At 43.4% G+C, this 25,710-nt stretch overlaps 1 protein-coding gene across 2 annotated transcripts in view; it reads left to right on the top strand.

The window, feature by feature from the left end:
- Nucleotides 1-25,710, top strand: part of LOC144828515 (lactoperoxidase-like) — a 1,612,675-nt gene that overhangs the window by 851,691 nt on the left and 735,274 nt on the right. For both annotated transcript variants that reach the window (XM_078686761.1, XM_078686752.1), the window contains exon 9: nt 19,730-20,075. In XM_078686761.1, coding sequence (XP_078542887.1) covers nt 19,730-20,075 — 346 coding nt within the window. The remainder of the gene's footprint in view (nt 1-19,729; nt 20,076-25,710) is intronic.

Genomic DNA, 25,710 nt, shown 5'->3' with positions numbered 1-25,710 from the left:
GGCCCCATTTTTTGAAACAGTGTCACTATGGTCACGATACATAGATGACATCATATTTCTATGGAATGATGACACGGACAGACTGGCTGAGTTTATACAGTGGCTCAACCTCTGTGACGAAAATCTTCACTTCACTTCTCACCACAGCAATGTAGAAATTGAATTTCTGGATATCATGATAAAACATGACACAAAACATCTGTATGTGGATTTATATACAAAACCCACTGCACGTAACACCATTTTACACCATACTAGTTTCCACCCCCTTACTCAGAGAAATGCAATCCCCTTTGGCCAGTTTTTGCGACTTCGTCGCAATTGTACCAAAATTGCAGACTATGATCGCAGAGCGGAAGAAATGAAAATCAAATTTGAAAATCGTGGATACCCACATAGAATTATCAGACAGGCCTGTAAGCGAGCTCGCTTCTACGACAGACAACACCTACTTACTGGAAATACAAAAACAAAAGATCAGAATCTAGTATTTGTCACCAGACACTCTGTCCTTAACGATAAAATCCGACAGATCATATGCTCTCAGTGGCATTTACTAAACATCAATCAGCAAACTAAAGAGACTATACCTAAACCTATGTTTGCCTATCGTAAAAATAAAAATCTCAAGGACCTTATAGTAAGATCTCGCATGCCACAACAGAAACAACCAATACAACGCACTATTACAGACTTACAGCCAGTTCAAGGTAACTTCAGATGTGGCACTTGTAAATCATGTCCCATGGCAATAGAGAACAGATCGTTTAGTCACAAAGGTACAACAATTGAAAATAAATACATCACGAACTGTAAAAGTACAAATGTTGTATATATAGTACTGTGCCCATGCGACAAAGCTTACGTGGGAGAGACTTCACGATCTTTACATACAAGGCTCACTGAACATAGATCGGCAATACGCACCCAAAAAACAACGGCACCTCTAGTATGTCATTATTTAGAAAACCAACACTCACCAGACGACATGCGCTGGTACATACTAGAAAAAATCTCCCCAACAGCAGGGCTCTGCTGTAATAAAATAAGGCAAAAACGTGAGGTATATTATATATTTATATTTAACACTGTGAATGACGGCTTAAATTTAGAAATTCCCTGGGATCAGGCGATTCTATAGCTGCATAATATACCGTCCTCAATGAATATCTGATCGCATCTAAGATTATGTCCAGAAATCCATTTTGAGTAAAAATCTTCACTTAAATGGTCCCCTTTTCTACCTCTACTAAGCAACCTCTAGAGTCTGTTATCCCTTTCTACTTTTTCATCGTCAGGCATACACACCTGACCTCTATTTAAACAGGGCGTTTTGAGCTGCATGTCTTCTAAATCCGACTGCCTTGCTCACACATAGCCGATGCAACAATACCGGGAGTTCCTCGCCACGGACTAACTACCCTCAGGTAAAAACGCTAACCTAGGAATGTTTATTTTTAGATTGCAAACTTATGCCGCTCAGATTACCAAAGAGTTTCCGGATTTAAATGCTTAAGCGATAACTCTTATTACTCTTTGACCTTTCATTTTGGTCAAACAATATTTAATTACCGCGCACATTACCAACGAGTTTACGGATTCAAAAATAAAAATGTTTAAGTGATAACCACGCTTGCTCTAATATTGAAATCGGAACCCACGTTATATTTTGACCACGTATCTCGGTCAAAGTAACATTTATCTATCACGCATATTACCAACGAGGTTCCAGGTATTTGTTTTCCAAAAAAAAGGAAGCAGAAATTGTCACTTGCTTAAATACTAACATCCGAACCCATGTTAGACTCTGAGCGCATATCTCTATCTAAATAACATTTAACTATCACGCATATCACCACCGAGGCTCCGGACATTTGTTTGTTTTTTAAAAAAAAGGAAGCGGAATTTGTCCTGATATTAGCAGCACAAATACGTACCAGTCAGTGAATTTAGTCTCACAATAGAATAAACATTACCATACATATGGTGTATTGCTTCAATTTACGCGTCCTGATCCCTACTATTTCTGTGTTACAGTTACGGTTCTGCAACAATCAGTACACCTATATCAGATCCGAACTCCTGGAAAACACGAGAATCATAATTACAAGGTAATTTGCCACCTGTCCATATTTTGAGTCAAGCTACTCATTTAGGTACACATGCAAAGATTATTGATCTACCACTCTCTCTTATAAGTAAGCAACACACAAGAGCGTGGCATTGAATTTCTTATTGTACGTCTCTTACAAACACTCTTTCTCCTTCTTTGCTTCCAATAGTCTTGTTGCCAATACCGCTAAAAACAATGGCCAGACTCACCATGTTTGAAATTTAACAGAGCATCACTTTTAAGGTAATCTATATTATTCAGTTAACTTACGTTTTTTTCACAAATTATGAGCTATCGTTATTGATCACTGCTTCGCCAGTCAACAGCCCCCCCCTTTTCTTTATTTAGCTTATCCTCAGACTACCAAAGACGATATAGAATCACTGCTATGCTTCTTTGCCAACCACGTTTACGACATATGAAGACGTAAACATTCAGGTACAAATCAATTATGTATACATTTGTTGTCTCTGTATTTATTTAGTAAGTTGTAGACAGAGTACAAATCGATACCATTATAGTGTCAAGAAATAGTACAACTACCCCCTTCTTCCATCATTCCTTGACATTTGTCTGACATTTGAATCCATTTCATTCAAATACTATAAATGGACCTCTTCATATACCAGATAAATAAGTTGGTTGCACCTCCACGTATAAAAAGTAATGTATTATTTCACACTAAACTGTGACTGCCCAATCACTGACTCCCAATATCTAGGAAGTATCGGCCTTTATGGTTGTAGTTCCACTTTTGTATTATCTCCTAATGGTATTTAAATAGTACATAGATATATTTTTCACCTCTAGATATCCCGTATCTTTGTACCTGAACAACTTTTTGATTCTGAGGCTGATTTATTTCCACTGCTGCCATACATCCAGTCTAAGTCTACCTACTTGTCCTGATGTAAGTACACTTTATACAATTTGATCCAGCCTCAAGATTTTCCTTCAGCATTAGTGGTTTTACCGATCATCCGACTATTTACCTTTGTAATAATATGAGAAAACAACAACCATACAGAGTTTCAGCTAAATATCAGACTCCACACTTTGGTAGTCTATGCAGCGATTTCCACCCATAAAAAGTCATGTATCACTTCTCACTAAACTACTCCACTCTAATCATAGACTTTTAATGTCTAGGTAGTGTTGGCCTCTATGGCTCCAGTCTAATAATTGTATTAATCCCCAATGATATTCAAATATTATATCGATACATCTTCCATCTCTAGATATCCTGCATCCTTATAATTGAACAACTCCTCCACTCTGCAGCTGCTCTATATTCACTGCAGTCATACATCCAGTCTGGGTTTATCAATTTGCCCTGCTGTAAGTATATTTCATTTAACTATATCCAGTTATATGATCATCCTATATTATCAGTGGCTCTATCGATTATTTCACCATTTACCCTAGTAACAACGCGAGAAGCCTACAATCATATAGATTTTTAGTTAAATAACAGACTGCACATCTTGAGAGTGTAAGCAAAGATACAGCTACTTAATGCACACCTTTCTTTGCGATGTCTTTGATTCAAGAGATATCTCATCATTAGTGTACATAATATTTACTGTCACTGTTTTATATGTATACCTTATGTGCTGTCTTCAAAGGTTCTAGGTTGTCTCACTGTACATGCATATTCACTGTATAAAGATTAGAATCACTGTATATAAATTAGTCAAATAAGTTCACGAAGAAATGTTTTATTTCTCCTGTCCTCCTGTATATAAACCTGTATATAAATTTGTTATATAATAAGAGTGATGTACGTTCTCTTTTCATACCCTATAGAGCAATAGACGGTCACCTGAAGAAGGCCCAAGAGCCGAAACGCGCGTAGTGTTATCTACCGTATTGCCTTCAACTCAATTGCTGAACTCTTTTAGTTTTTTGATTATGTCTTCTATCGTCTGTGTTTATGTTTTTTAAATTTTTCATGAATTTAGTTAAATATGTAAATACACGAATGTTATGTATAATATCAATCACTTTAACACTGTAGTGTCCTCCATGAATTGCTAATGTGACAAAAAAAGAGAAATATACAAAAAATCAACAAAAAGATATATAAATATTTTTCGTAAGTAAAACACAAATCATCAATAAAATTTAATATCAGATAAATACATTTCTTTGAATGGTTTTTCTACAGTTGGATGACATATGTTAATATACCTAAATATTCAAATATTAAAATCTAAAAAATTATCTGTACTACTTAGCTATAGACCTTTTTCAAATGTGTTATATTTACAATCCACTGCAGCACCTTTACGCCGCCGGAATGTCACTTTTGTTGCGCTCCAGAGGCGCAGTGTGCTGGCGCACATTTACAAGGTCACGCAAAGCCACCCTGTGTGGCTTGTCATGGCCTTGTAATTTTGCTCTGCATGGAAGGGGCGTTCCATGTGTGTTGCTGTGAGTGTTCCCACACAACACCCATGATGTTTGACAGTGCTCCAGTTTTACAACATAGCTTAAATCTGGGGCCGCACCAAAACTAACTCCTTCCCAAAGCAGGCTCAACGAGGAGGAATGTTTACATTTTTCCTAATTCTGCAGCACATAACGAATGAGGAACGCACCTCTTTTGATTCTTTCATGCCAACAACACAGACACCCTTGCGCCATAGTTCATAGGTGCCTGAGCTGACGCTCAGCTCCAGTTTGTGCGCTGGCAGAAAGTACAGGAATTCACCGTATCTTGTGGATACATCACATTCCTGCTTGTTTGCTTTGACAGGGCAGTGCAGCTAGAAGGCTTGTGGTGCTGCCCTACACCAAAATATTGTAAATATGTTCCTTACTGTTCAGCACTAATACCTCAGCATTGAACCCTTACACATCCAGTACACAATCAGTCTGTGCGCACTGTTCAGCACTTCAGTTTTCCTATCTTTAACCAGGGTGTGTTATTGCAACACACGCACTGCCAGCACACACACTTAATATGTGGCTGTGCAACTCTTAGTCCTTCATGTATTGTACTTCACGTAAGCACACATACACCCAGTACATGTTTTATCAACACATTTACTCAAGAGCATAGTGAACCACTCGCTATACCAGCTATGGGGGGGTTCTACTGCAACAGATAATATTGTTTTGTGGCTTTTCTTGAACCCTTGCGTGCTCCCGTCAGCCGTTGGCAGGCGGGAGCACTCCCTCCCCAGTGCTGCCATCGTCCAATGGCCAACGCAGCCCCGCCCACCCTTTAGAACCCCCGCACCGCAGCTAAAACCGCCGCGGTTAAGGCGTTAAAATGTAACTTTGGCTCGCTGGTCATTGCAAGTCAGAAATTAAAACTAATGAATTCTGCAAGAATAAACAGTTGTAATAGCTGTGAGATATGGGAGCTCCCTCTTCACATTCTGCAGCCAGGTGGGCGCATCATTTTGTGTTACGCCACTTGGGTAATGGCAGTCAATGGTTGTGATGAATTAGCAAAACAATGCAAGGACGTTTCCAACACTGCTTGCTGCACCTTCAAGAGCACTTACAGTTCGACACTCGGCAGAAGAACTGTTTTAGCATTTAGTGCAATCTAGTTTGTGTGTCTGTGGAGACTGGTGGGAGGCTTCTTCTGTTACCCTTGCTGTCTGGATATTTAAATTATATGCAGTTATTTAATGTTACTTTGCTTTAAACCAGTTGAGCCATAGTTGAGTAAGGGTAACCAATGTAGAAGAATGAAAGCCTAAAACGGAGACAGAGAGAAAGACAAACTATGAAAATGAGAAAGAAAATGTATTTAGAGGCATATGGGGTGAGTCAGCTCAAAGAAAGCATTTAAAATTAAGAGAATGAAGGAAAGAAAAAGGAAGCATGTAGTAAAGAGGCTACAAATGGACACCGGGAAAAAGGAAAACAGATGTAAAAGAAGAAAAGAAAGAATGATGGATGGATGGAAAGAAGAAACAGAAATATCAAAGAAATAAAAAAAGAGTAAAGTAAAGGAAAATGGGAAAGCAGAAAAATATAATGAAAGAACAAAGAAGAAATGTGAGATGAATGGATGAGCTACTGAAGGAAAGAACAGAATAAAATAATTAAAGGAACTCAACAAGACAAGATGCACAGACAGTGTGAAAGAATTCCAGGACCAACATAACAATTAACAGATATAAAGAAGAACAGAAAGCTAGAAAAAGGACTGATCGATTGGGGGGGTAAGTATAGACAGAAAGAAAGAGGTAAATAACGAATGAAATACACATGAAAACAAAAAACAGATAACGGAAAGAAGGAAATAAAGTAGCAAATTTCAAGGCTTTATTCGACAGCAAGTCATAAAAGCATTACACAACGATACAACCTACAATGAATAGATTCCAAATTTTTTGTTTAAAAATCCTCATGTTAAAATCCTATTAAACTAAGCTGTCTTGTTCAATTTAAAACAATTCAGAAACGTCAATTAAAACAATTCAATTTAACGATTAGATAAAATTTTACCCAAACAAAATTCAATGACAATAATTCATTAGGCATCAACGGAACGCTGAATATCGCGGGCACGTATTTTCCAAGCCCACCCTAAAAATTTTGCAACTGCCATAGCAATGCACGGTGTGCAGTCTGTTTCAAGGATTCTTAGCGCCTCCATGCCTCTACGTGTACCCAGAATTAAACATGCAGGTTTTAACCACCTACGACGAGGATTTGCGTACAAGGGACATACAAACAACAAATGGGAAGTGTTCTCGAGCATGGATTTGCAATGGTGGCATTTGTCACCTTTAGTTGGAGACCATTTGTTAGTAAATAAATTTAGAGGGAGGGTCCCAATTCTGAATTGGAAATACAATTTCCTATCAAGCGGCCGTTAGATAATGTCCCAAAACGGCTCATAGGATGGTAAAGGCTTGATATCAAGAAAACGTTCGGTCAGCCCAGTGGTGGAACCATTTCTATAACCAAGCGACCAGATCATGTCCCAGTATATTTTTTTGAGAATTACCTTTGATGGGAACCCTGTGCCATTGGGGCTGTTCCATAAATGACCTAATTCCAACTTAATTAACAAACCCCTTAAATCCTTCAGCCAGGGAATACAATGGAAACGATCTGCCCCAATAACATCTCGTAGGGCAGTGGCATAATGTGACAATTCAGGGGTCGTCATTACCCTCCTCCAATATAACAATGGTCGCACCCGTGCCAAATCCTCTATTTTCTTTCTCCCCAGATCGTAGGCTATTGGAATGGTTGGGGTACTTTGGGGAACCCCAATTAAGCTATGCAGAAACCTGTTCTCCGCCAGTGTTAATTGCTTTAAATTTGAGAGTCCCCAAAGTTCAGACCCGTACAAGGAGGCGCTCACTGTTTTCATATTATATATTTCAAGGGCGGGACTGATTAATTTTGTCATTGACGCTTTGTGCTTATTTAAAATTGCGCCCGCGTTTTGATGAAATTTCAACCCTGCCATATCAGTATGATTTTTCCATCCCATATTGCTCTGTAGTAAAATTCCAAGGTATGTGAAAGCCTCAAAGCAAAACAAAAGGGGATGATGGACGGAGCGTTTGTACAAATCAAACACTCACCCCCAGTCAACTGATCTGGGGTTAATCCATCACCATTCTTTAGTTCACTCAGCCACCCCAGTTCAGACATGGCTATATGCAAATCAGTCTGGCCCTGTGCCTCGTGGGAACAGTCCAGCCCGAACTGCCAAGCCATGTCTTCCCTGGACCGGAAACAAGCATCCTGGGACCGGTTTCGGATTCATAATCCTCATCAGCCAGGCTATCTTGAATCCAGTGGCCAAGTGAACAAGGGACTCACGTCTGAGCATACCCTGCCACACTTAGGGCGAACAAAGCAAAACAAAAGGGGATGATGGACGGAGCGTTTGTACAAATCAAACACTCACCCCCAGTCAACTGATCTGGGTTTAATACATCACCATTCTTTAGTTCACTCAGCCACCCCAGTTCAGACATGGCTATATGCAAATCAGTCTGACCCTGTGCCTCGTGGGAACAGTCCAGCCCGAACTGCCAAGCCATGTCTTCCCTGGACCGGAAACAAGCATCCTGGGACCGGTTTCGGATTAATAATCCTCATCAGCCAGGCTATCTTGAATCCAGTGGCCAAGTGAACAAGGGACTCACGTCTGAGCATACCCTGCCACACTTAGGGCGAACAAAGCAAAACAAAAGGGGATGATGGACGGAGCGTTTGTACAAATCAAACACTCACCCCCAGTCAACTGATCTGGGTTTAATCCATCACCATTCTTTAGTTCACTCAGCCACCCCAGTTCAGACATGGCTATATGCAAATCAGTCTGACCCTGTGCCTCGTGGGAACAGTCCAGCCCGAACTGCCAAGCCATGTCTTCCCTGGACCGGAAACAAGCATCCTGGGACCGGTTTCGGATTCATAATCCTCATCAGCCAGGCTATCTTGAATCCAGTGGCCAAGTGAACAAGCCTCAACCTGTTCTAGGGGTGTTCCATTAAAATAAATTTTCCCTTTGAAGGTTTTTCGCTGGTTGAGGCACATAAACTTAGTTTTAGAAGTGTTTAATTCAAGGCCGCGCATCTGACAAAACTCGCCAAAAGCGTTGACTGCCTTCTGTAGCCCACTTGGAGTTCGAGAAACTATCAGCGTGTCGTCCGCAAAGATGAGAACTGGAACGCGTGCGCCTGCCAAGACAGGAGCATCGGTGGGGGACTGGCTCAGGTGGTCTACTATGCCGTTGATGTAAATAGAAAACAGAGGGGGTGCCAAGACGCACCCCTGCCGAACACCACGCTCGACAAGGAATGAGTCGGTCACCTCACCCTGAGCCCCCCACCTAATTCTAGCGTAATTGTTCTCATGCAAACGGACGATCAACGTTAACAGTTCGGGGCTCACCCCAGCATCAGCAAGTACCCTCCAAAGTTTGCTACGAGGAACCAAGTCGAATGCGGATTTTAAATCAACAAAAACAGCGTAAAGGGTCCCCTTGGTTAGGGTCACATTCCTCCAATAAAGAGCAATAAAAAAGAAAACTTGGTCAATTGAGCTCGTGCAAGGGCGAAAGCCAGCTTGGTATGGCGACAAAATTTTGTTTTCTTCTACCCAGGATTGCAGTTTATTTTGCACTAACCGTCCTATCACTTTTTGTACAGAATCTATAAGACTGATAGGTCTGTAATTACTTGGTAGAGCTTTGTCCCCCTTTTTATACACCGGGATTATTTCCGCACCCAGCCAAGAACCGGGTATGGGTGCCCCCATGGCCACTGAATTTGCTAGCCATTCAAGATACTGACCCCAAGTTGCCCGATCACTCAAGAATATATCAGCAGTTAACCCATCCATACCTGGGGCCCTACCACAGGTCACACAATCCATTGCTATGTTTACCTCTTTAGCCGTAAAAAGCTGATGGCGGTAGCAAACTGTTGGTGGTACTATATTGTCGCCTACAGTTTGATCACGAGCATATTGAGGTTTGAAAAAATCAATCCATTGATCTTTTGCTACATTATTTTTTGGGGTTTCTGCTCTCCCTCCTCTATCCCACTTGACGAGGGCCCAAAAACTTTTTTGGTCCTTTGCCATACAAGCCGACTTTAGATCACGCCAATAGTTCTCATCCCATTGCCTCTTGGCTACTTTCTGGGCCTTCCTGTACTTGTCTCTTGCCTCTTTTACTGCCTGGTTGTTCCTTGATCTGAGTTGAATACTAAGATTTCTGCGAGATGATCTACAGGCTTGGTTGTACCACCCTATTACAGGGGGATTTTTGTTGGCATTAGCAGATTTTTTAGACTTCATAAAGTACCCTTGAAGCTTGGTAAAAAAATGTGTATGGGCCTCTAACATAAGTATTGGAAAGTGGGGATTTTTACTAAGTAGATTAATATTCGCTACTTCTTCAGCAACCACCTTTTTAATGGCCTCCAAACTCTCAGGGTTCTCAATCACTCTCTACCAATTTATGTGCCTCAGGTTGTTCGAGGCTACAATATCCAGGGGACCATTCTACCCCCTTGCCTTAGTTCTCTCGAGCCCGCGCAGGCTAAGAATTCTATGCAGAGTGGATTGTGATCACTTTCCAACCTGTTACTTATCTTCATGTCAATCAGCCTGTACCATTCCCTGATATCCACAAGGAAATAATCAATTCTGCTCGAAGACCTCCCATTATCGAAAGTATTAGCTCCCTGGCGATCTGAAGGCGTGCGCCCATTCACTGCTCTTAGTCCTCTCACCAGACATAAGCTTTTAAGTTGAATGGCCGCTGCTGTCCATCTTCGAACCCCTGGTAGTTCCAATTGAGGCACACCCCACTTACTGTCCTCTTCTGCAGCCAAAAATTGGTCCTCCTGTCCCAACGGTTCGAAGGTGGTATTAACATCACCCCCTACCATTATTGATACCGGGGTCGTGAGCAGCTCAAGTTCACGATCAAGGGTGGCAATCACTTCTGAAGTTTGGCCACCCACAACCCCCCTAGCATAGATATTGAAAATGACCATTTCCTGTCCATTGGGCCACGTAATGTTTACAGACAGGATATCGGTTAATGGAGAATTCCTGAGCCTTATTTTGCAGTGTAATGACTGGCGAACCCAAATTATTAGCCCCCCCCGACGGGCGCCCTTTAGGATTTTTCGTAGCCAGCACTTGAAAGCTGAGGAACCCAACTAGATGCACAGGGATCAATGACCAAGTTTCTTGAAATAAAATAAGGTCATATTGGTCAATAAATTTGCACCATTCTGGAGAGACTATCTTATTGGAAATTCCAGCTAAATTCCATGAGAGGATGAACAGCCTAGCACCCACTGCAGAGGGGCATGTCAGGTCTTGGATGTTAAAGGATCTTGGCTTATAGCATCCTCTCCAGATTCAAATCCTAAGTTTGCAACCGTAGGATCTACTGTAGCCAAGAAGGGGGATTCTGGGCTCTGCCTGGATCGGATCGCGGGATGCTTACCATGAGTCAGCCGCACAGGGCTACTGAGCTCTGTCAAAGACCCTGAGATAATTGCGACCCCCACCCTCTTTTCTATATGAGCATGGGTACTATTAGAAAGTACAGATCCCCAAATCGGGGGAACAGAGCTCCTAACAGACTCCCTTGTTTCTATAAGCGTTGTACTAACACCTCCTCCAAGTCAATCGCATTAGTTTAGGTTGGACAATGCAGCTAACCTATTTTCTAAGTTAACCCCCCATTCGCTCACTTGAGCCCCCCTACTCCCTTTATTCGATACCAAATTCCACTTAGTCCTTAATACACTAGAATTCGCTCTTGTACCCCCTTTACCATAAGAGAAGTCAAGTGTAAGCAGAATTATTTCAGTGCTCCTACGTTGGGGGGGGAGTATATTTGCCAATACTTCTGGGAGTACTTCTGGACATGAAAAAGTCAAAACAACACAGTCACCTCCAAATTTTTTCGGGCCCGTCCCTACCCAGCCCACCCTTCTTGCCATAGTTATTCCCTCAGCAAGTTGTTGTTTGCCCCTTGCGGTTATCAGCATGTTGTTAGACAGCCAGTGTAGGGCTTTGCTCATCAGCGAGGGTGTAGATTCTATCTGGCCAGCATTCACAGGGTGTACATTAGCCAGAACAAGGACAAGGAGAGAGGCTTCTACAACCAATTCAACTGGACCTTTCTCTAAACATGGTGCTATAGGTCTAGGAAGGAGATTTTCTATTGCAGGCACTTGGTCGTCTAATCTTGCTTGGTAGGGAGTGGGTTGGGGGATCGCTGTCATCCCACCGTCCACCATACTTCCTTGGGGGGTACTACTGAGGAAGCTCTATTTACAATTAATTTTGAGGTGTTACCCACCTCCTCCACTGTTTTATTTTGAAGCCCCCCTAGTCTGTTGACCTCAGCAGTTAGCCTATCTATTTTGGCTATCGGTGGTTTAGTGATGGACTTGATCTTGGAGTCGATCATACTAGCTAATTTATTAATAAGCTCGTCTTCCAACATCATACTCCCCTCGTAACCCCCATTCCCTTCGTCTATAGTCTTTCTTTTGGGAGGAGAAGCTATCTTTTTCCTGCTCGAACGTAACCCACCCCTCTTAGTTTGGCTTAATCTGCACGCTCTCACTACTCTACGCGCAGGCGCAGCCACAGGGGATGGGGATTTATCTGCTATCATTTCTGAGTCATCCTCAGAGTCATTCTCTAGGTGCACTACAGGGGATGCATTTTCAATCGTAATGTCACTAGCAGGAGTGGCTATATCCAATACAACAGGGCTAATATCCATCGTTGGGGGAGCTGAATTATAGGGTTCTTGTGGAAGACTCTGCGAACTGCTAGGAGAAACACTTAACCCCAACGACATCCTTTGCTTGCTATTGATGTTGTTCACGACCTGAACTAAATAGTTATCCATGGTATTTGACACTGAGGGGGTCTTTTGCTTCGACATAATATCTACCCCTTAGCTAACCACACAATTTCTGTGTGCACAAGACTGGAATGAAATTAATATAAGAAGCCAAAGAATACAATACCAAGTAAGTGGATAACACTCTAGGGCCACAATGATAAACAGAAAACAAAGGGAAAGAAAAAATAAATAAATAAATAAAAGATAAGTAAAAAGTTAATCTTACAGAGTTTGAACACAAATCGTCATGGAGTAAATGTCAGGCAGGGTCCAGGGCCAGTGTAGTCGCGGCCAGCCTCGGACTGTCTAAGACTGTCCGCCCTTTGTCCGGGCTTCGTCCAGGCTTCGTCCGCGCGCATCCCGCGGTAGCGTTGAGGGCGTCACTTAAGTAAGCAGGGAATTATGGAGGAGGGGCGGGAAGAGAGACCAGGTGCGCCTAGTTGTTGCCGCGCAATGCCCTCTGGCTCTCGCAGTCCCGCTCTCCCCCGCAGCGTCAACTCCGATGATCCAGGGATTATACAGCGCCCTCCAACTCCGGTTGCAGGTCAGCAGGCAAACACTTCCAAGCGCCAACAGGGAAAGTCAGCACTTCTACGGCTACGAGCGGCTCCCGCGAAGCGGGGGGCGCGAGTCGTAATAAGGAGGCAGGGAGATGTGGAGGAGGGGCGGGAAGAGAGACCAGGTGCGCCTAGTTGTTGCCGCACAATGCCCTCTGGCTCTCGCAGTCCCGCTCTCCCCCGCAGCGTCAACTCCGATGATCCAGGGATTATACAGCGCCCTCCAAGTCCGGTTGCAGGTCAGCAGGCAAACACTTCCAAGCGCCAACAGGGAAAGGCAGCACTTCTACGGCTACGAGCGACAATGGCCAACGCAGCCCCGCCCACCCTTTAGACCCCCCGCACCGCAGCTAAAACCGCTGCGGTTAAGGCGTTAAAATGTAACTTTGGCTCACTGGTCATTGCAAGTCAGAAATTAAAACTAATGAATTCCGCAAGAATAAACAGTTGTAATAGCTGTGAGATATGGGAGCTCCCTCTTCACATTCTGCAGCCAGGTGGGCGCATACTTTTGTGTTACGCCACTTGGGTAATGGCAGTCAATGGTTGTGATGAATTAGCAAAACAATGCAAGGACGTTTCCAACACTGCTTGCTGCACCTTCAAGAGCACTTACAGTCCCCACTCGGCAGAAGAACTGTTTTAGCATTTAGTGCAATCTAGTTTGTGTGTCTGTGGAGACTGGTGGAAGGCTTCTTCTGTTACCCTAGCTGTCTGGATCTTTAAATTATATGCAGTTATTTAATGTTACTTTGCTTTAAACCAGTTGAGCCATAGTTGAGTAAGGGTAACCAATGTAGAAGAATGAAAGCCTAAAACGGAGACAGAGAGAAAGACAAACTATGAAAATGAGAAAGAAAATTTATTTAGAGGCATATGGGGTGAGTCAGCTCAAAGAAAGCATTTAAAATTAAGAGAATGAAGGAAAGAAAAAGGAAGCATGTAGTAAAGAGGCTACAAATGGACACCGGGAAAAGGGAAAACAGATGTAAAAGAAGAAAAGAAAGAATGATGGATGGAAAGAAGAAACAGAAATATCAAAGAAATAAAAAAAGAGTAAAGTAAAGGAAAATGGGAAAGCAGAAAAATATAATGAAAGAACAAAGAAGAAATGTGAGATGAATGGATGAGCTACTGAAGGAAAGAACTGAATAAAATAATTAAAGGAACTCAACAAGACAAGATGCACAGACAGTGTGAAAGAATTCCAGGACCAACATAACAATTAACAGATATAAAGAAGAACAGAAAGCTAGAAAAAGGACTGATCGATTGGGGGGTAAGTATAGACAGAAAGAAAGAGGTAAATAACGAATGAAATACACATGAAAACAAAAAACAGATAACGGAAAGAAGGAAATAAAGTAGCATAAAAAGAACAAAAAAGATGAATGAATGAATGACAGAAATTGGTGAATACAGGTAAATGTGTTGTTTTTAGCCAAATTCCGTTAAAATCATGCTATAATAGTCATCATTGTGCATCATTATCTGCACATTTCCACAGGGGTACAAGTCTTCATGACACTTCAAAGGAAGAATTTGGATTGCTCACGTTACTTTTGCATTTATTGCTATATATGGGTCAAAGTGAGGAGTATTTTTTTTCCAGCTACTCCCTTGCATGCACTTCATTGTGTTACAGATCTCCTGTGCTGTATTCTTCCCAGGCATACATACACCCAGTATATGTACTAACCTTAAATGTACTGCATAGTACTGCTCCATCCTTTTAAAGTACCCTTCCTAGGCACACATACCATCAATAAACGCAGACCCACTACTTCTGCAGCACAGCACTCCACATCTACCTGAAGGAGGCCAACTGTGAGTAAAGGACTCAACAGCAGAACGTTTTAAAAATGTGAGCGAGCCTGTAGCCCTCACTCCAGCAACACAGGGTAAAAAGATCCTGTTCACTACTACCGATCACTACACGGTATGCAGCCACAACCACGCTTGTGCTGCTTAACTCTTGGTGAAGACAGTAGCCTTCCACCACTATGAGATAATATATTTGGGTGCCCCGCCCTGTCCAACAAGACCCCAATCGTTGAAACAGGCCTATGCCATGGCTCACATGCATGTTCGGGTCCACCTATGACAAAATAAATCAGTATTAGGGATCCAGACAGCAGTACAATTGGGTAATGAGGGCAGGGGTACCCGTCTCTTTTTTTATTTTAAAAGTTTTATGTAGCGCTAGCTTGACCCATAGGTATCAGAACGCTTTACATACACTCTGTAAAAAACAGAAGGAAATTGCAATACATAGTAGGCAGGCAGTCAGGAAGCCAACCAGTGATAAAAAAAAAGACAGCAAAAAAAATAAGAAAACAGTGCAGCGGAGGGGGAGAGACCAAAAAAAAGGTGGTTAACACAGTCTGGTCACCAACTGTCCTTGAATGTCAAGAGAGAGAGGAGTCCACTCGAGTATTGAAGTCTAGGTTAGTTGACGTTGGTCAGGAAAGTATTTGTTAAGGAGATGGTCTCTTACTGTGCAGAGAACGTTTCTGTGTCAATAAGACCCAACTCAGGACCTCCGTGCCAATTATCAAACTAATAATGCATTTTAGAGGTGTCACATCCTCAATGCCCCTGCTGAAGCTACTCCCCTACCCATCCACATGGATCTGATAGTTCTCCCTGGGATCCTGTGACTATGGCTACGTACAATAAAATAGCCTGGAGTCAGTCCCTGCTCTGGGAACAATTTTTGTAAATGTATTTTCACTCTACAATCTCTTCATCTTTTCTACAAGAAGCCTTGATGATAGAGTTGTCCATCAGTGTGTGTGAGCAGGTTTCCAGCTCATCACTTTTTACAAATCATTCTATCAAGACACTGATGGCCACATGTACTAAACCTGATTTCTAAATAGAGGAGGATGCGGAGGGCAAACTAAAAGAGCGAGCTGAGATAAGCTCTGTCTCTCTCTCTCTCTGTCTCTCTCTCTCTCTCTCTCTCCTGTTTACATGGAAAATCACTGCTTAGTCTTTTAATCCTTTTCACAAGAAAACTCAACACAGAGATAGCAGACCTGACTTATGGCCCCAGACCCAACTATCAAGCTGAAAATGCATTTATTTGAGGAACATCCCTCCCCAAATGCCTCCTGTGAATCTATGCCCGAATGCTATTTAAGTGCAATTAGTGTGAGTAAAGCTTCTAAATATGTTTTCAATTGCATATAAATGCAGTCCTTTCCTCATTCAAAGGTGTGCTATCTTTGACTTCTAGGCCTCATTGTGAGACACTTGTTTTCTTTACAATGAGTTTATTGGCCACCCATGTCTTAAAATTAGTTGTCTTCATTGTTGCTCTTATTTGCTTTCTCCCTCCTAATTCATCATAGAATGTAGACCTCACTTCCTCTTCTCGAATATGTCCCTGGCACTTGTATCATTTTATCGCCTCCTGTGTGCGTGCATCTACAAAATGAAGAGGTTGGTCGCATATGGCCATCTTTTCTTTTTTTTAAAGCCATGCAGCACAGCATTGGGATGCTATACAGCATGTCTAGAGTCATTAGTAAAGCCAATAGGTCCCAAACGTATGACCTATTAGCTTTCTCACATTGCAAAACAGCCGACAGGATGTGTGTTTTCCACAGAATTTGCCTTTTGTTGTCGTTTGTGTAATCATAGTTTTTACCTATACAAGTTGAGGCCAGGGACAGATGGATATGTGCTTGGAGTCAAATGGGACTGGGGACGACAAGTCTTCACCTGGCTCACTCCACATTCCTATCGACATTCAATGGCATGTGCGAAAGCAGGCTTACCAAGAGGATTAACAACGTGACCTATTACTGTTTAAAATAAAGCTGCATAGTGACTAAGGGCCTAATTTACATCTTGGCGGATGGGTTACTCTGTCATAATGGTGACAATTATCCCATCTACCGAAATAGGAATCCCATAGGTTATAATGGAATTTATATTTCGACGGACGGAATATCAGTCACCGTTGTGATGGAGTAACCGGTGCGCTGAGATCTAAATCAAGCACTAACTGTGTCCTTCTTTCTACCTCTCCTCTGCTGCCTGTCATTCATATTTTTAGGCTGTCTGTGCTCTAAACCACGTAGTTCAATTCCATCCAATTAGGATTCCACTCTTATGTTCTTCACTGTAATTAGGAGCATGGAACAGACCAGCATTGACTGAGCGTTCAACTCAGTGTTCAATCAAAGACTATGGCGCTTCAGTCTATTTTTCCCCTGCTCTGACACAAAATGTGGGTTGGTTGCCTGGACGTCCACAAGTCAGAATGACAGAACAGAGGGCCTACCCTGGCTGCCAGTTGTACTTTAAATCACAACAAACGTCCTTAGTCTCTTAAGAATATTCATATTGTGATGTGCACAGGAATGCAATGCCTTCTCCTATGAGACTGGACTACTAGTTGTACAAGGCCTAAATGTGGCACCTCAAACCCCCCACTTCAGGACACTTTCTGGACCTGCAGAAGATTGGAACTGTTGTCTTTGACCTAAGAGGAGCCATGTGAAACTGGGCCTGCTCCCTCTAGTAACTAGGACAAAGAGGTTGACTTTAAGGATCAATTGGCCAACCTCCTGTGTTTTCTCCTGGGAGGTATTTCACATCTTGCTCACACCTATTCAAAGCTGATAACAGGCTGAGAGCTGGCAGATGCTTACGCTAATTAGCCACCTAACAGTTCAGGGAGGCAAAGGGTAACTTTCTAAAAGTTACTTTTCCATAATATTTTTCAAAACTCAGACTTCACCATTGAATTGGAATTTAATGATTTAAAAATAGTGGTTTAATTATTTTTCTAGCTGGTATTTTTCCAGAATTAGCATTATTAGTATTTTAACCTGGATTCTGGTTTTCTTCATAACACAGGTAGGCCTGTTACAGTGAAATAGGTGTGTGGGTCTTGTTACTGCAGTGACATGCTAACATGAATGTTCTACAAGTCCCACTTTTATTAACCATGTACCCTACCCTGTGCTCTACAAGGAGTATATAGGAGTGAGTTGTTATTATTTAGAAGAAATGCTTCTACCTGTCAAAAAGGAGTCCCACTGCAGGTGTTACACTCCAGCAGTCAGGTTTCACAGGGTAGACCTGTAGCCATATTTGCACTGCCACTATAGTGGATGGTACAAAAAGTGATGCCGTCCACGAGTGACATTTAAATTCTGGGCCTCTGGGTACACTTCCTACACCATATTAGGGACTTACAGGCAGGTTAGATATGCTGGTTATGAATAAGCCAATGGAACTATGTTTAAAGGGGCAGCAATGGCACTCCAAGTCTGGGTAGCATGGGTAAAGAACACAGAGCTCTAAAGCCTGCCAAACAGATAGGGCAAATATCTTGGATGACCACACAGATAAAGGCAGGTTTTCTACAGTTGGCTCACAATTAAAACTCTCCTCGAAACCTCACATTAAACATCAAATCTTCTCACTCATGTCAGACTTCTAATGGTAAACCTACCGACCAAGCACAAACATCAGGATAGCATCTAAACCAATGTCTGAAAGATTGTGAGCAAGTGCAAGCACAACTGTGTCTCTTTAGGCAGGATGTACGACGCGCTAAATAGCGCCTCGCAAATTGAGAGTCATTTGGGACTCGCAATTTGCAATTTACAAGGCGCTAGTTTGCATGTACAACAGTGTGTTTAACACTGTTTGCAATTCCCAATGGGGTCGCAAATTGCGAGGCTCATGAATATTGCTGAGCCTCTCGCTTTTTGCGAGCCCATTGAGAATGACAGGCCCTCCCAGGGATGGTGGCCTGCTGGGCTCAGCAGACCACCATGTCTGGGATTGCTTTTAAATAAAGCAGCTTTTTTTTAAATGTAGCTCGTGGAAAACGGGATGCCTTAAAAAAAAAAAATGAAACGTTTTCGTTTAATTTCTTTGACATCTCCAAATTTCACTTCATGATTAAACTCAGGCAGAAGTTTATCCTACAAGATTGGAGCACCCCTCCAAAGCTCACACCTGGCACCCAATACTTCTTACTCTAATTAATTACACAATCCAACCCTGCACAACAAATGTCGTAGCGACTAACTTGACCATTTGGAGCGCTTCAGCCCCTTCCGAGTTACGAGGGGCAATAAATGCTACTAAATAATACAATTCCTCACATAGGGGATGTTTTTCTTAAGGAAATGTTCAGTACTCGATTTGTCTCTTGCACAAGCAGCTAGGACAGTCCATGACGCACCTACATGGCCTGCAATGAGCCCCACGTGCAGAATTCTGTTCTATACTACCCTTCTTCTGTAAATGCTGCTATCGGAGATGAGGGGGTCTGTGGTGAGGTATTGAGCTGCTATGGGCTGGGTGAAGTACACCGAGTTGTCAATAGATCAATATTGATAACAGTACTGCTAAATAGAGTGACTAATACAGCTGGTTGTGTGAGAGTCAAACGTGCAGTACATGTAGAATTTAAATTGCCAATGGACAGAAAGATTGAATTCAATATTGCCGTTGGACATAGGCCAACATATAGAAATGTGAATTTTCCTGAAACAGAAGTTACTATTAAAGTGGAAGGCTGTTGGGACAGGTAATTCCTTAGCACGGAAGATACAAGAGGATGCTGTGCTCAATTAAAACACAATACAGTGATAGTTGCTGTTGTATTGCTAATTAGCTCACTCTATTATTCTTGCTGTTTTGCAGATACCTCCCAATGACCCATCCAAAAAGGAGAAATGTATGCAGTTCATCCGTACAGGCCCCGCCTGTCCTACTAACTCAGTGGTCCGCGAGCAGATCAATGGGGTGACATCATTTCTTGATGCAAGCGCTGTCTATGGAAGTGAGGACTGCCAAGTTCGAACGCTGAGAGACACAACAAGCCAGCGAGGTCTGCTGCTGGTTAACAAATGGGTTTCTGATAAAGGTCGAGCGTTTTTACCCTACGTTAATGACACAAAGAATTTTTGTGAAGTGGGTATCTCGTGTTTACCTGTTAACCCTTGTCCATCCCTCAACTTGGAACACAATGTCTCCTGTTTCATTGCCGGTAAGTCATAATCCTATTAATAATCTCAAAGGGTCTTGGATTTTGTAATATACGATAAAGTGATGTAAACAGTCCCTTTCTTGTGCTGGCCTATATCTCTTGTATTCTCTAATCAGGGCTTAGCACTCCAGTGTAGATCTTAATAAAAAACAGTTTTTTGTTTGCAAGGAGAGAACTGTCTGCAGGGGAGAACTAGATCCGGTATATAGCAGATCCTTAAACATATCAGAGGAGAATAACTCGATTAGTCATACCATGGCTCTACAGTGGCAGGATGCATGCACACTCATGAAAAATGACTTGTATTTATCAACGTAGATATTGGAAGCTCTTAGACATACGTAGGACGAGAGGTTATAGGTTCATTGACTCATGGCGGGATATGACATTTTATTGTTCGACGACAAAGGATTGCAGGTAGCAGGACTTGAGTATAGTTATTTCAAAATGTTAGATGAATGGCAATTCATCTCCTCAAAGGTTGCATCTGGCTAAAATGATTCTGGATTAAAAGTATTGGAGATGCAGGTAGGTGAATTTTGACTTCCCACACATCCTCTAGTCTTGCCCAACCCATGACTCTACTAGTCAAAAATATGGGCATCCATACGATCGTCGTCTGGATGCCATTTGAGGGTGTGAACCCTTTTTTGGCATGGTATACAACATTTCCGATGTTCCCGGTGTAAAAAAATGAGTTATTTATTGGGATTGGTGACTACCCACCTCAATAAATCACTACAAACCTGATCATGGTGAACCCTTAAAGTCACTAAATTGACCTTATTTCAACTCGCTAGTAGCTATGGCACAAAGCAGAACGGCTTAACGTTGCTAATTCTTAGTGTTACACTGAAATCTAGTTTGAGGCAGTCAATACACCCCCAAAAAACCCTGCGACAGAAGACTTGTAGGACAAAAGCAGGGTTTTCCAGCAACCAGACAGTATATACAAGTATTGTCTTGGCATCCTGTTGTTTTTCATTTCAAGTGCACCCCAAGGGTTATATGTAAACCCATTCAGACCTGTCAAGTATGATTTGACACTCAAGCAAGATTTTGCCACTGTAATGTCCCACAGGATGCCCAGCTCCCACCCTTCTGCTGAGCTATAAAGAGTCATACCTGCCCATTCAGGTTGAGCTGTCAGTCCCAGTGACTTACCTTGTAGCTCATGGGAGGAGTTTTACACCTCTTTCACACTTATTTAAATGCTGGGAGAAGTTGGAGAGCAAATTTAAATTTGCCTCCAGGAACTTAGACACGGAAAGCACATTTTTTTAAAGTGACTTTTTTTAATGTTTATTCAAAATCAAACTTCACCATTGAATTGGTTTGGATTTTTAATAATTATTTTTCTAGGTAAGCACATTCCTGTTGTACAGTATTAGGATTTTAATCTTTACTCTGGTTTTCTACATTGGCCATTTAGGCCTGCCACAGCAACACTGTTGTTGGACTTGGCCCTTTTTGGCAGGTTCACCCCTGAACTTTTTGCCTTAAGCTCTGACATGGTGGTAGTGGTTTTATGCCTCTGGGCACTTTAGCACTGTGGTCCAGTGTAAAGTGCGTGCACTCTCTGTGTACCTGTAGTGATATGGGCCTGCCTTCCCATAGAAGTGCATGGGGAATAAGTGTGTCCATGGTAATTCCTGGTATGAGAGGAGTGCAGGGTCCAGTTTAGTATGTATGAACTCGTGAGGATAAATGCTGCACAATGGTGTACGTAGATTTATGGTGACTGGTGGAGAAATGCCACTTTTAGAAGTTGGCATTTCTGTGTGCTATGTGTCTGCCTGCCTGATGTGAATTGCATGTCTGGCTTGTGATTGACAGGAGCTGAGAGGTGTGGGTGGCACCAGGAGGGGCAGGGTGAGTCATTGCTGAGCTGAATGGGACACCAGGAGTAAGAGTGGTGGGAGGGGTAATCCCCTGTCTCTGAATAGGATGGTCCAAAATCATAACAAAACAGAAGCCAAGAGGGAAAAAGGGACACAGGTTACCCTCCACTCACAACATTCTCATCAATGAAACCTGTCCCAACTGTCATAGGCTCACTTAAAACCATCACCTGTCTGGGTGGAATAAGTGTAGACACAGACACAAAGAGGATTTTAATAACGAGATAGGCACACCCTGTTAAGTAACGCAAATATGGTGCACCCTCACTAACTAGGAGGCAGGTGATGGTTTTAAGTGAGTCTGAATAGGATGGTGCCTGCCCTAGTGAATGCTGGCTCGGCCCCCCTGTGGTGTGTCTGATGGCAAGCCCCCACCTGACAAAGGAGCAGAGGAGCTTCCAAAACATAGTGCTCCAAATCCCCCCTGAACCAGTTGCATCTGGTTCCCCCATGCCCTGCACTTTAGACAAAGGAGAAAGGGTGTATAAAAGTAAGGGCTGTTACCACATGATGTTGTTCTGTACTTTGTTGCTGATCCTGCTGGGTCATGCTGCTGCTGGGGCCAAGGGGGGATTGCCACGAGGGCTTGCCTCCCTGGGCCCTGCATTGCCCCCTGATTCCTAAGGACCTTGTTCCTCTTTTTACGCCCGAGAGAACTTTTAGTTTTATTGGCCCCTGAATGGATGAGATAGCGCGGGCTTAGCAGCGCGGCGCTGCAGCCCCTTTCAAGAGGGAATCCCGGTGAGAGGGATTCCCCCGTGATGAAGGAAACGGCGGGTGCCCACCTCGCTTATTGATGTCTTAATTGCAGGTGCCCACCCTGCATTATGGTGCCACGTGGAGGGGGTGCCCACCCCGTGGTATATTTCTTATAAAGAGGGAGCCTACCCCTCATTGCACCAAAAAAGAGATCACAGCTGCGGCCCGAGTGAAAAATGGCAGCAGGAACGGAAGAAGTGTTGGTGATGGTGTGGGGCTCCAGTGAGCAGATGGGAGCCCTGATGCGCAGAAGGAAATGAAGGTGGAAGGGAGGACGGGAGCCTACCCCGCCTCCAAGAGCTCTAAACCCGAAGTCCCAGGAGGGGGCCGGGTGAAGAGGCAGCGCGGACGAAGGTGAAAGCTGCCGCAGCCCGAGTGAAGAGGAGAGGCGGACGGAGCAGGCCGCGACCGAGCGACATCCCAGGTTGGGCTCCCGTGGTGAAGAGGGAGCCCCGCGGCAGCCGCATTGTGACCGGGTGAATAGAGAGTCCGATGAGTTAAACCAGGTGGGGAGGGGTGTGTGAGTCGAGGCACGTGATCGGTGCCTGCCCCCAGAGCTATTCCCCTGAGGCACAGAGGTACCAATCCCTAATTGCCATGAGTGGCCCCGTCTGGCAGCAGGCCGCTCCAATGTGAGGGCACAGAGGTGCCTGGCCCTCATAGCGTTCATCATCTCAGCTGCCCCGCTCACAGAGGGCAGCTGCAACGAGGGGCATGTTTTCTTCCAGAGCCCCAGTGAGGCCCCAGAGGGTACAGTTGTGCCAGAGCCTATTACTGATTCACAGCTGCGCTGCACCAGCGCGGGCAGCTGCATCGTTTTGCATACATAATTCAGAAGTCTCTGAGAGAGTGGGACAGGAGGCACAGTGGTGCCAAGGCTTCACTTGACTTAGTGCCAACTGCAATGTTTAGGCCACAGTTCATTGGGGGCCTTGTGAGAGAGAGAAGTGAGATGCACTCTTGGCCCTAGCGCAATGGCCTCTTTGGATTCTGCTGCACAGGCAGCAGCCCTGACATTCTGACACAGGGCATTTGAGCCCCTTTGAGTGCCCCTTTGAGGCCAGTTAGGAGGTTAGGGTCTAAGATGATAGACTGATGAGGTTGGCATACAATGGATTTGGCGCCTAATGTGATACTGTGCATAATGTGGTGTATGTTACAGGCTGATGCTGAGTACAGTGGTTACCAGTGATTACTGGTTGTACGTTTATGATATGTCTTACTTGTACTAAGTTCACTTTATGATGATTCTGACAGTGGTCCAGTGGGCCTTGCCAGGTGTAAATAATCCCTTGTAGATATGACCTAGTGCTAGGTGGCACATTGTATATTATGTGAGTACTATTCTAATGTGTTATGAGAATACAAAGGCTATTTTTGATATAACCTTGTGTGGAGTTCCTTTTGTGGTGTGCCTGGGATGTTGTTGCTGTGTGCGTGCACAACCGCTTTACACATGACCTCCGGGATAAGCCTGACTGCTCGTGCCAAGCTACCAAGGGGGTGAGCAGGGGTTATCTCTGGCTTGTAACTCCCTTGCCCTGACTGGAGTGGTGGTCTCTGCCTGGCTTTGGCGCAAGCCTTAGTCAACCAGAGATCCCATTTCTAACAACTATCATTTGGGTGGTAGTCACTGTAAGGACATTTTAACATTACATTTCTACTTTGCTTACTTGTAAATGCTACGCAACCTGCCTTGTGAGCTTCAAAGCCTGACTTGGGATGACTTGTTAATATTTAAAAGGGCATTTTTTGACCTATTTAAAAGGTTTATTTCGTTAGGTCAAATTGCAGCGTTTAGACTGCCAGAGTCAAGCTATTAAGGTAGACCTGATTCCTTGTTTTACACTGTTACTGTAGTGGACGGCACAATAGGTACTGCAGCCCATTAGTGTCTTTTAACTTACAGGCCCTGGGTACTTTTTGTACCATATACTAGGGACTTATAGGTAAGTTAAATATGCCAGTGAGGAGGATACCAAATTCATCATGTTGACACCTGCCTTAATTTTAAACCTCTGTTAGAAGATAAATGTCGATCTGTTGCCAGTTGTACCGGTGCGATCATGAATTTTGCACGCAGGGTGGGTCGCTGGTCCCCCGATCAAATCTTAAAACATTATAACTCGAAGTGTTGTGCCAAAATACTCTATGGTAGTGAGGTCTGGGGTTTTATTAACTCGCAAACTGTCCAAATCGAAGAGAATAAATACCTAAGGCAATTGCTGAGAGTCCCGCAAAGCACCCCGTCATCAATTATCAATGAGGAATTGGGCATAGGCTATGTGAGAGACAGGATACGTTTTAAACCCATTAATTGCTGGATTAAGATTTGGACTAACCCTGAAGCCTCAGTAACCAAGGAGATCATAAGTGACTGTTTGGCACGTGATCAGGGGAGGAACATCCCATGGCTAAAGTATGTGAGGGAAACCCTGTCAGTCATGGGTTGTGCAGACTTTTTCAACAACCCCACAAGACTACTACCGCGGGACAAGGCTCATGTCAAATCGGCATTTATGAAACAGGTGGCCGACAGGAAGGAAGATGGTGAATTGATTAAACCCTCTGTAAGAGCGCATATCTTGACCAAAACTTGCCTGGGTATTGAACCTTATATGTCCCTCATCCATAATGTTCAAGACAGATTTTTATTGACACGCTTCAGGCTATACTTATTACATCACAGCCTAGCGGTGCTGGCAGGTTATACCAGGAACATAGAGTTGAAGGGTCCGTGCGGCTGCGACCGACGGTCTCCACAGGGTACCCTTCACTTCGTCGTACTGTGTCCCCTTTATGAGCACCCAAGGAAGCGTTTTTTAAAAAGTATTTTAGCCCCTTGCATGCTGATGATGGAACCGCTCCGTCATCAGCTGCGGGGCCGCTGTGCTGATGACGGAGCGGTTCCGTCATGGCCCGCCCCGCTCGATAGAACGCTCATGCACGGCGCGAATTCCGCGCCTGCGCTGAAG

The sequence above is a fragment of the Lissotriton helveticus genome, chromosome 1_1 (assembly GCF_964261635.1).
Source record: "Lissotriton helveticus chromosome 1_1, aLisHel1.1, whole genome shotgun sequence".
NCBI classification, from domain to species: Eukaryota; Metazoa; Chordata; class Amphibia; order Caudata; family Salamandridae; genus Lissotriton; species Lissotriton helveticus.
Note: the sequence above shows the minus strand (reverse complement) of the source record. Positions and strands in the feature narration are given on the sequence as shown.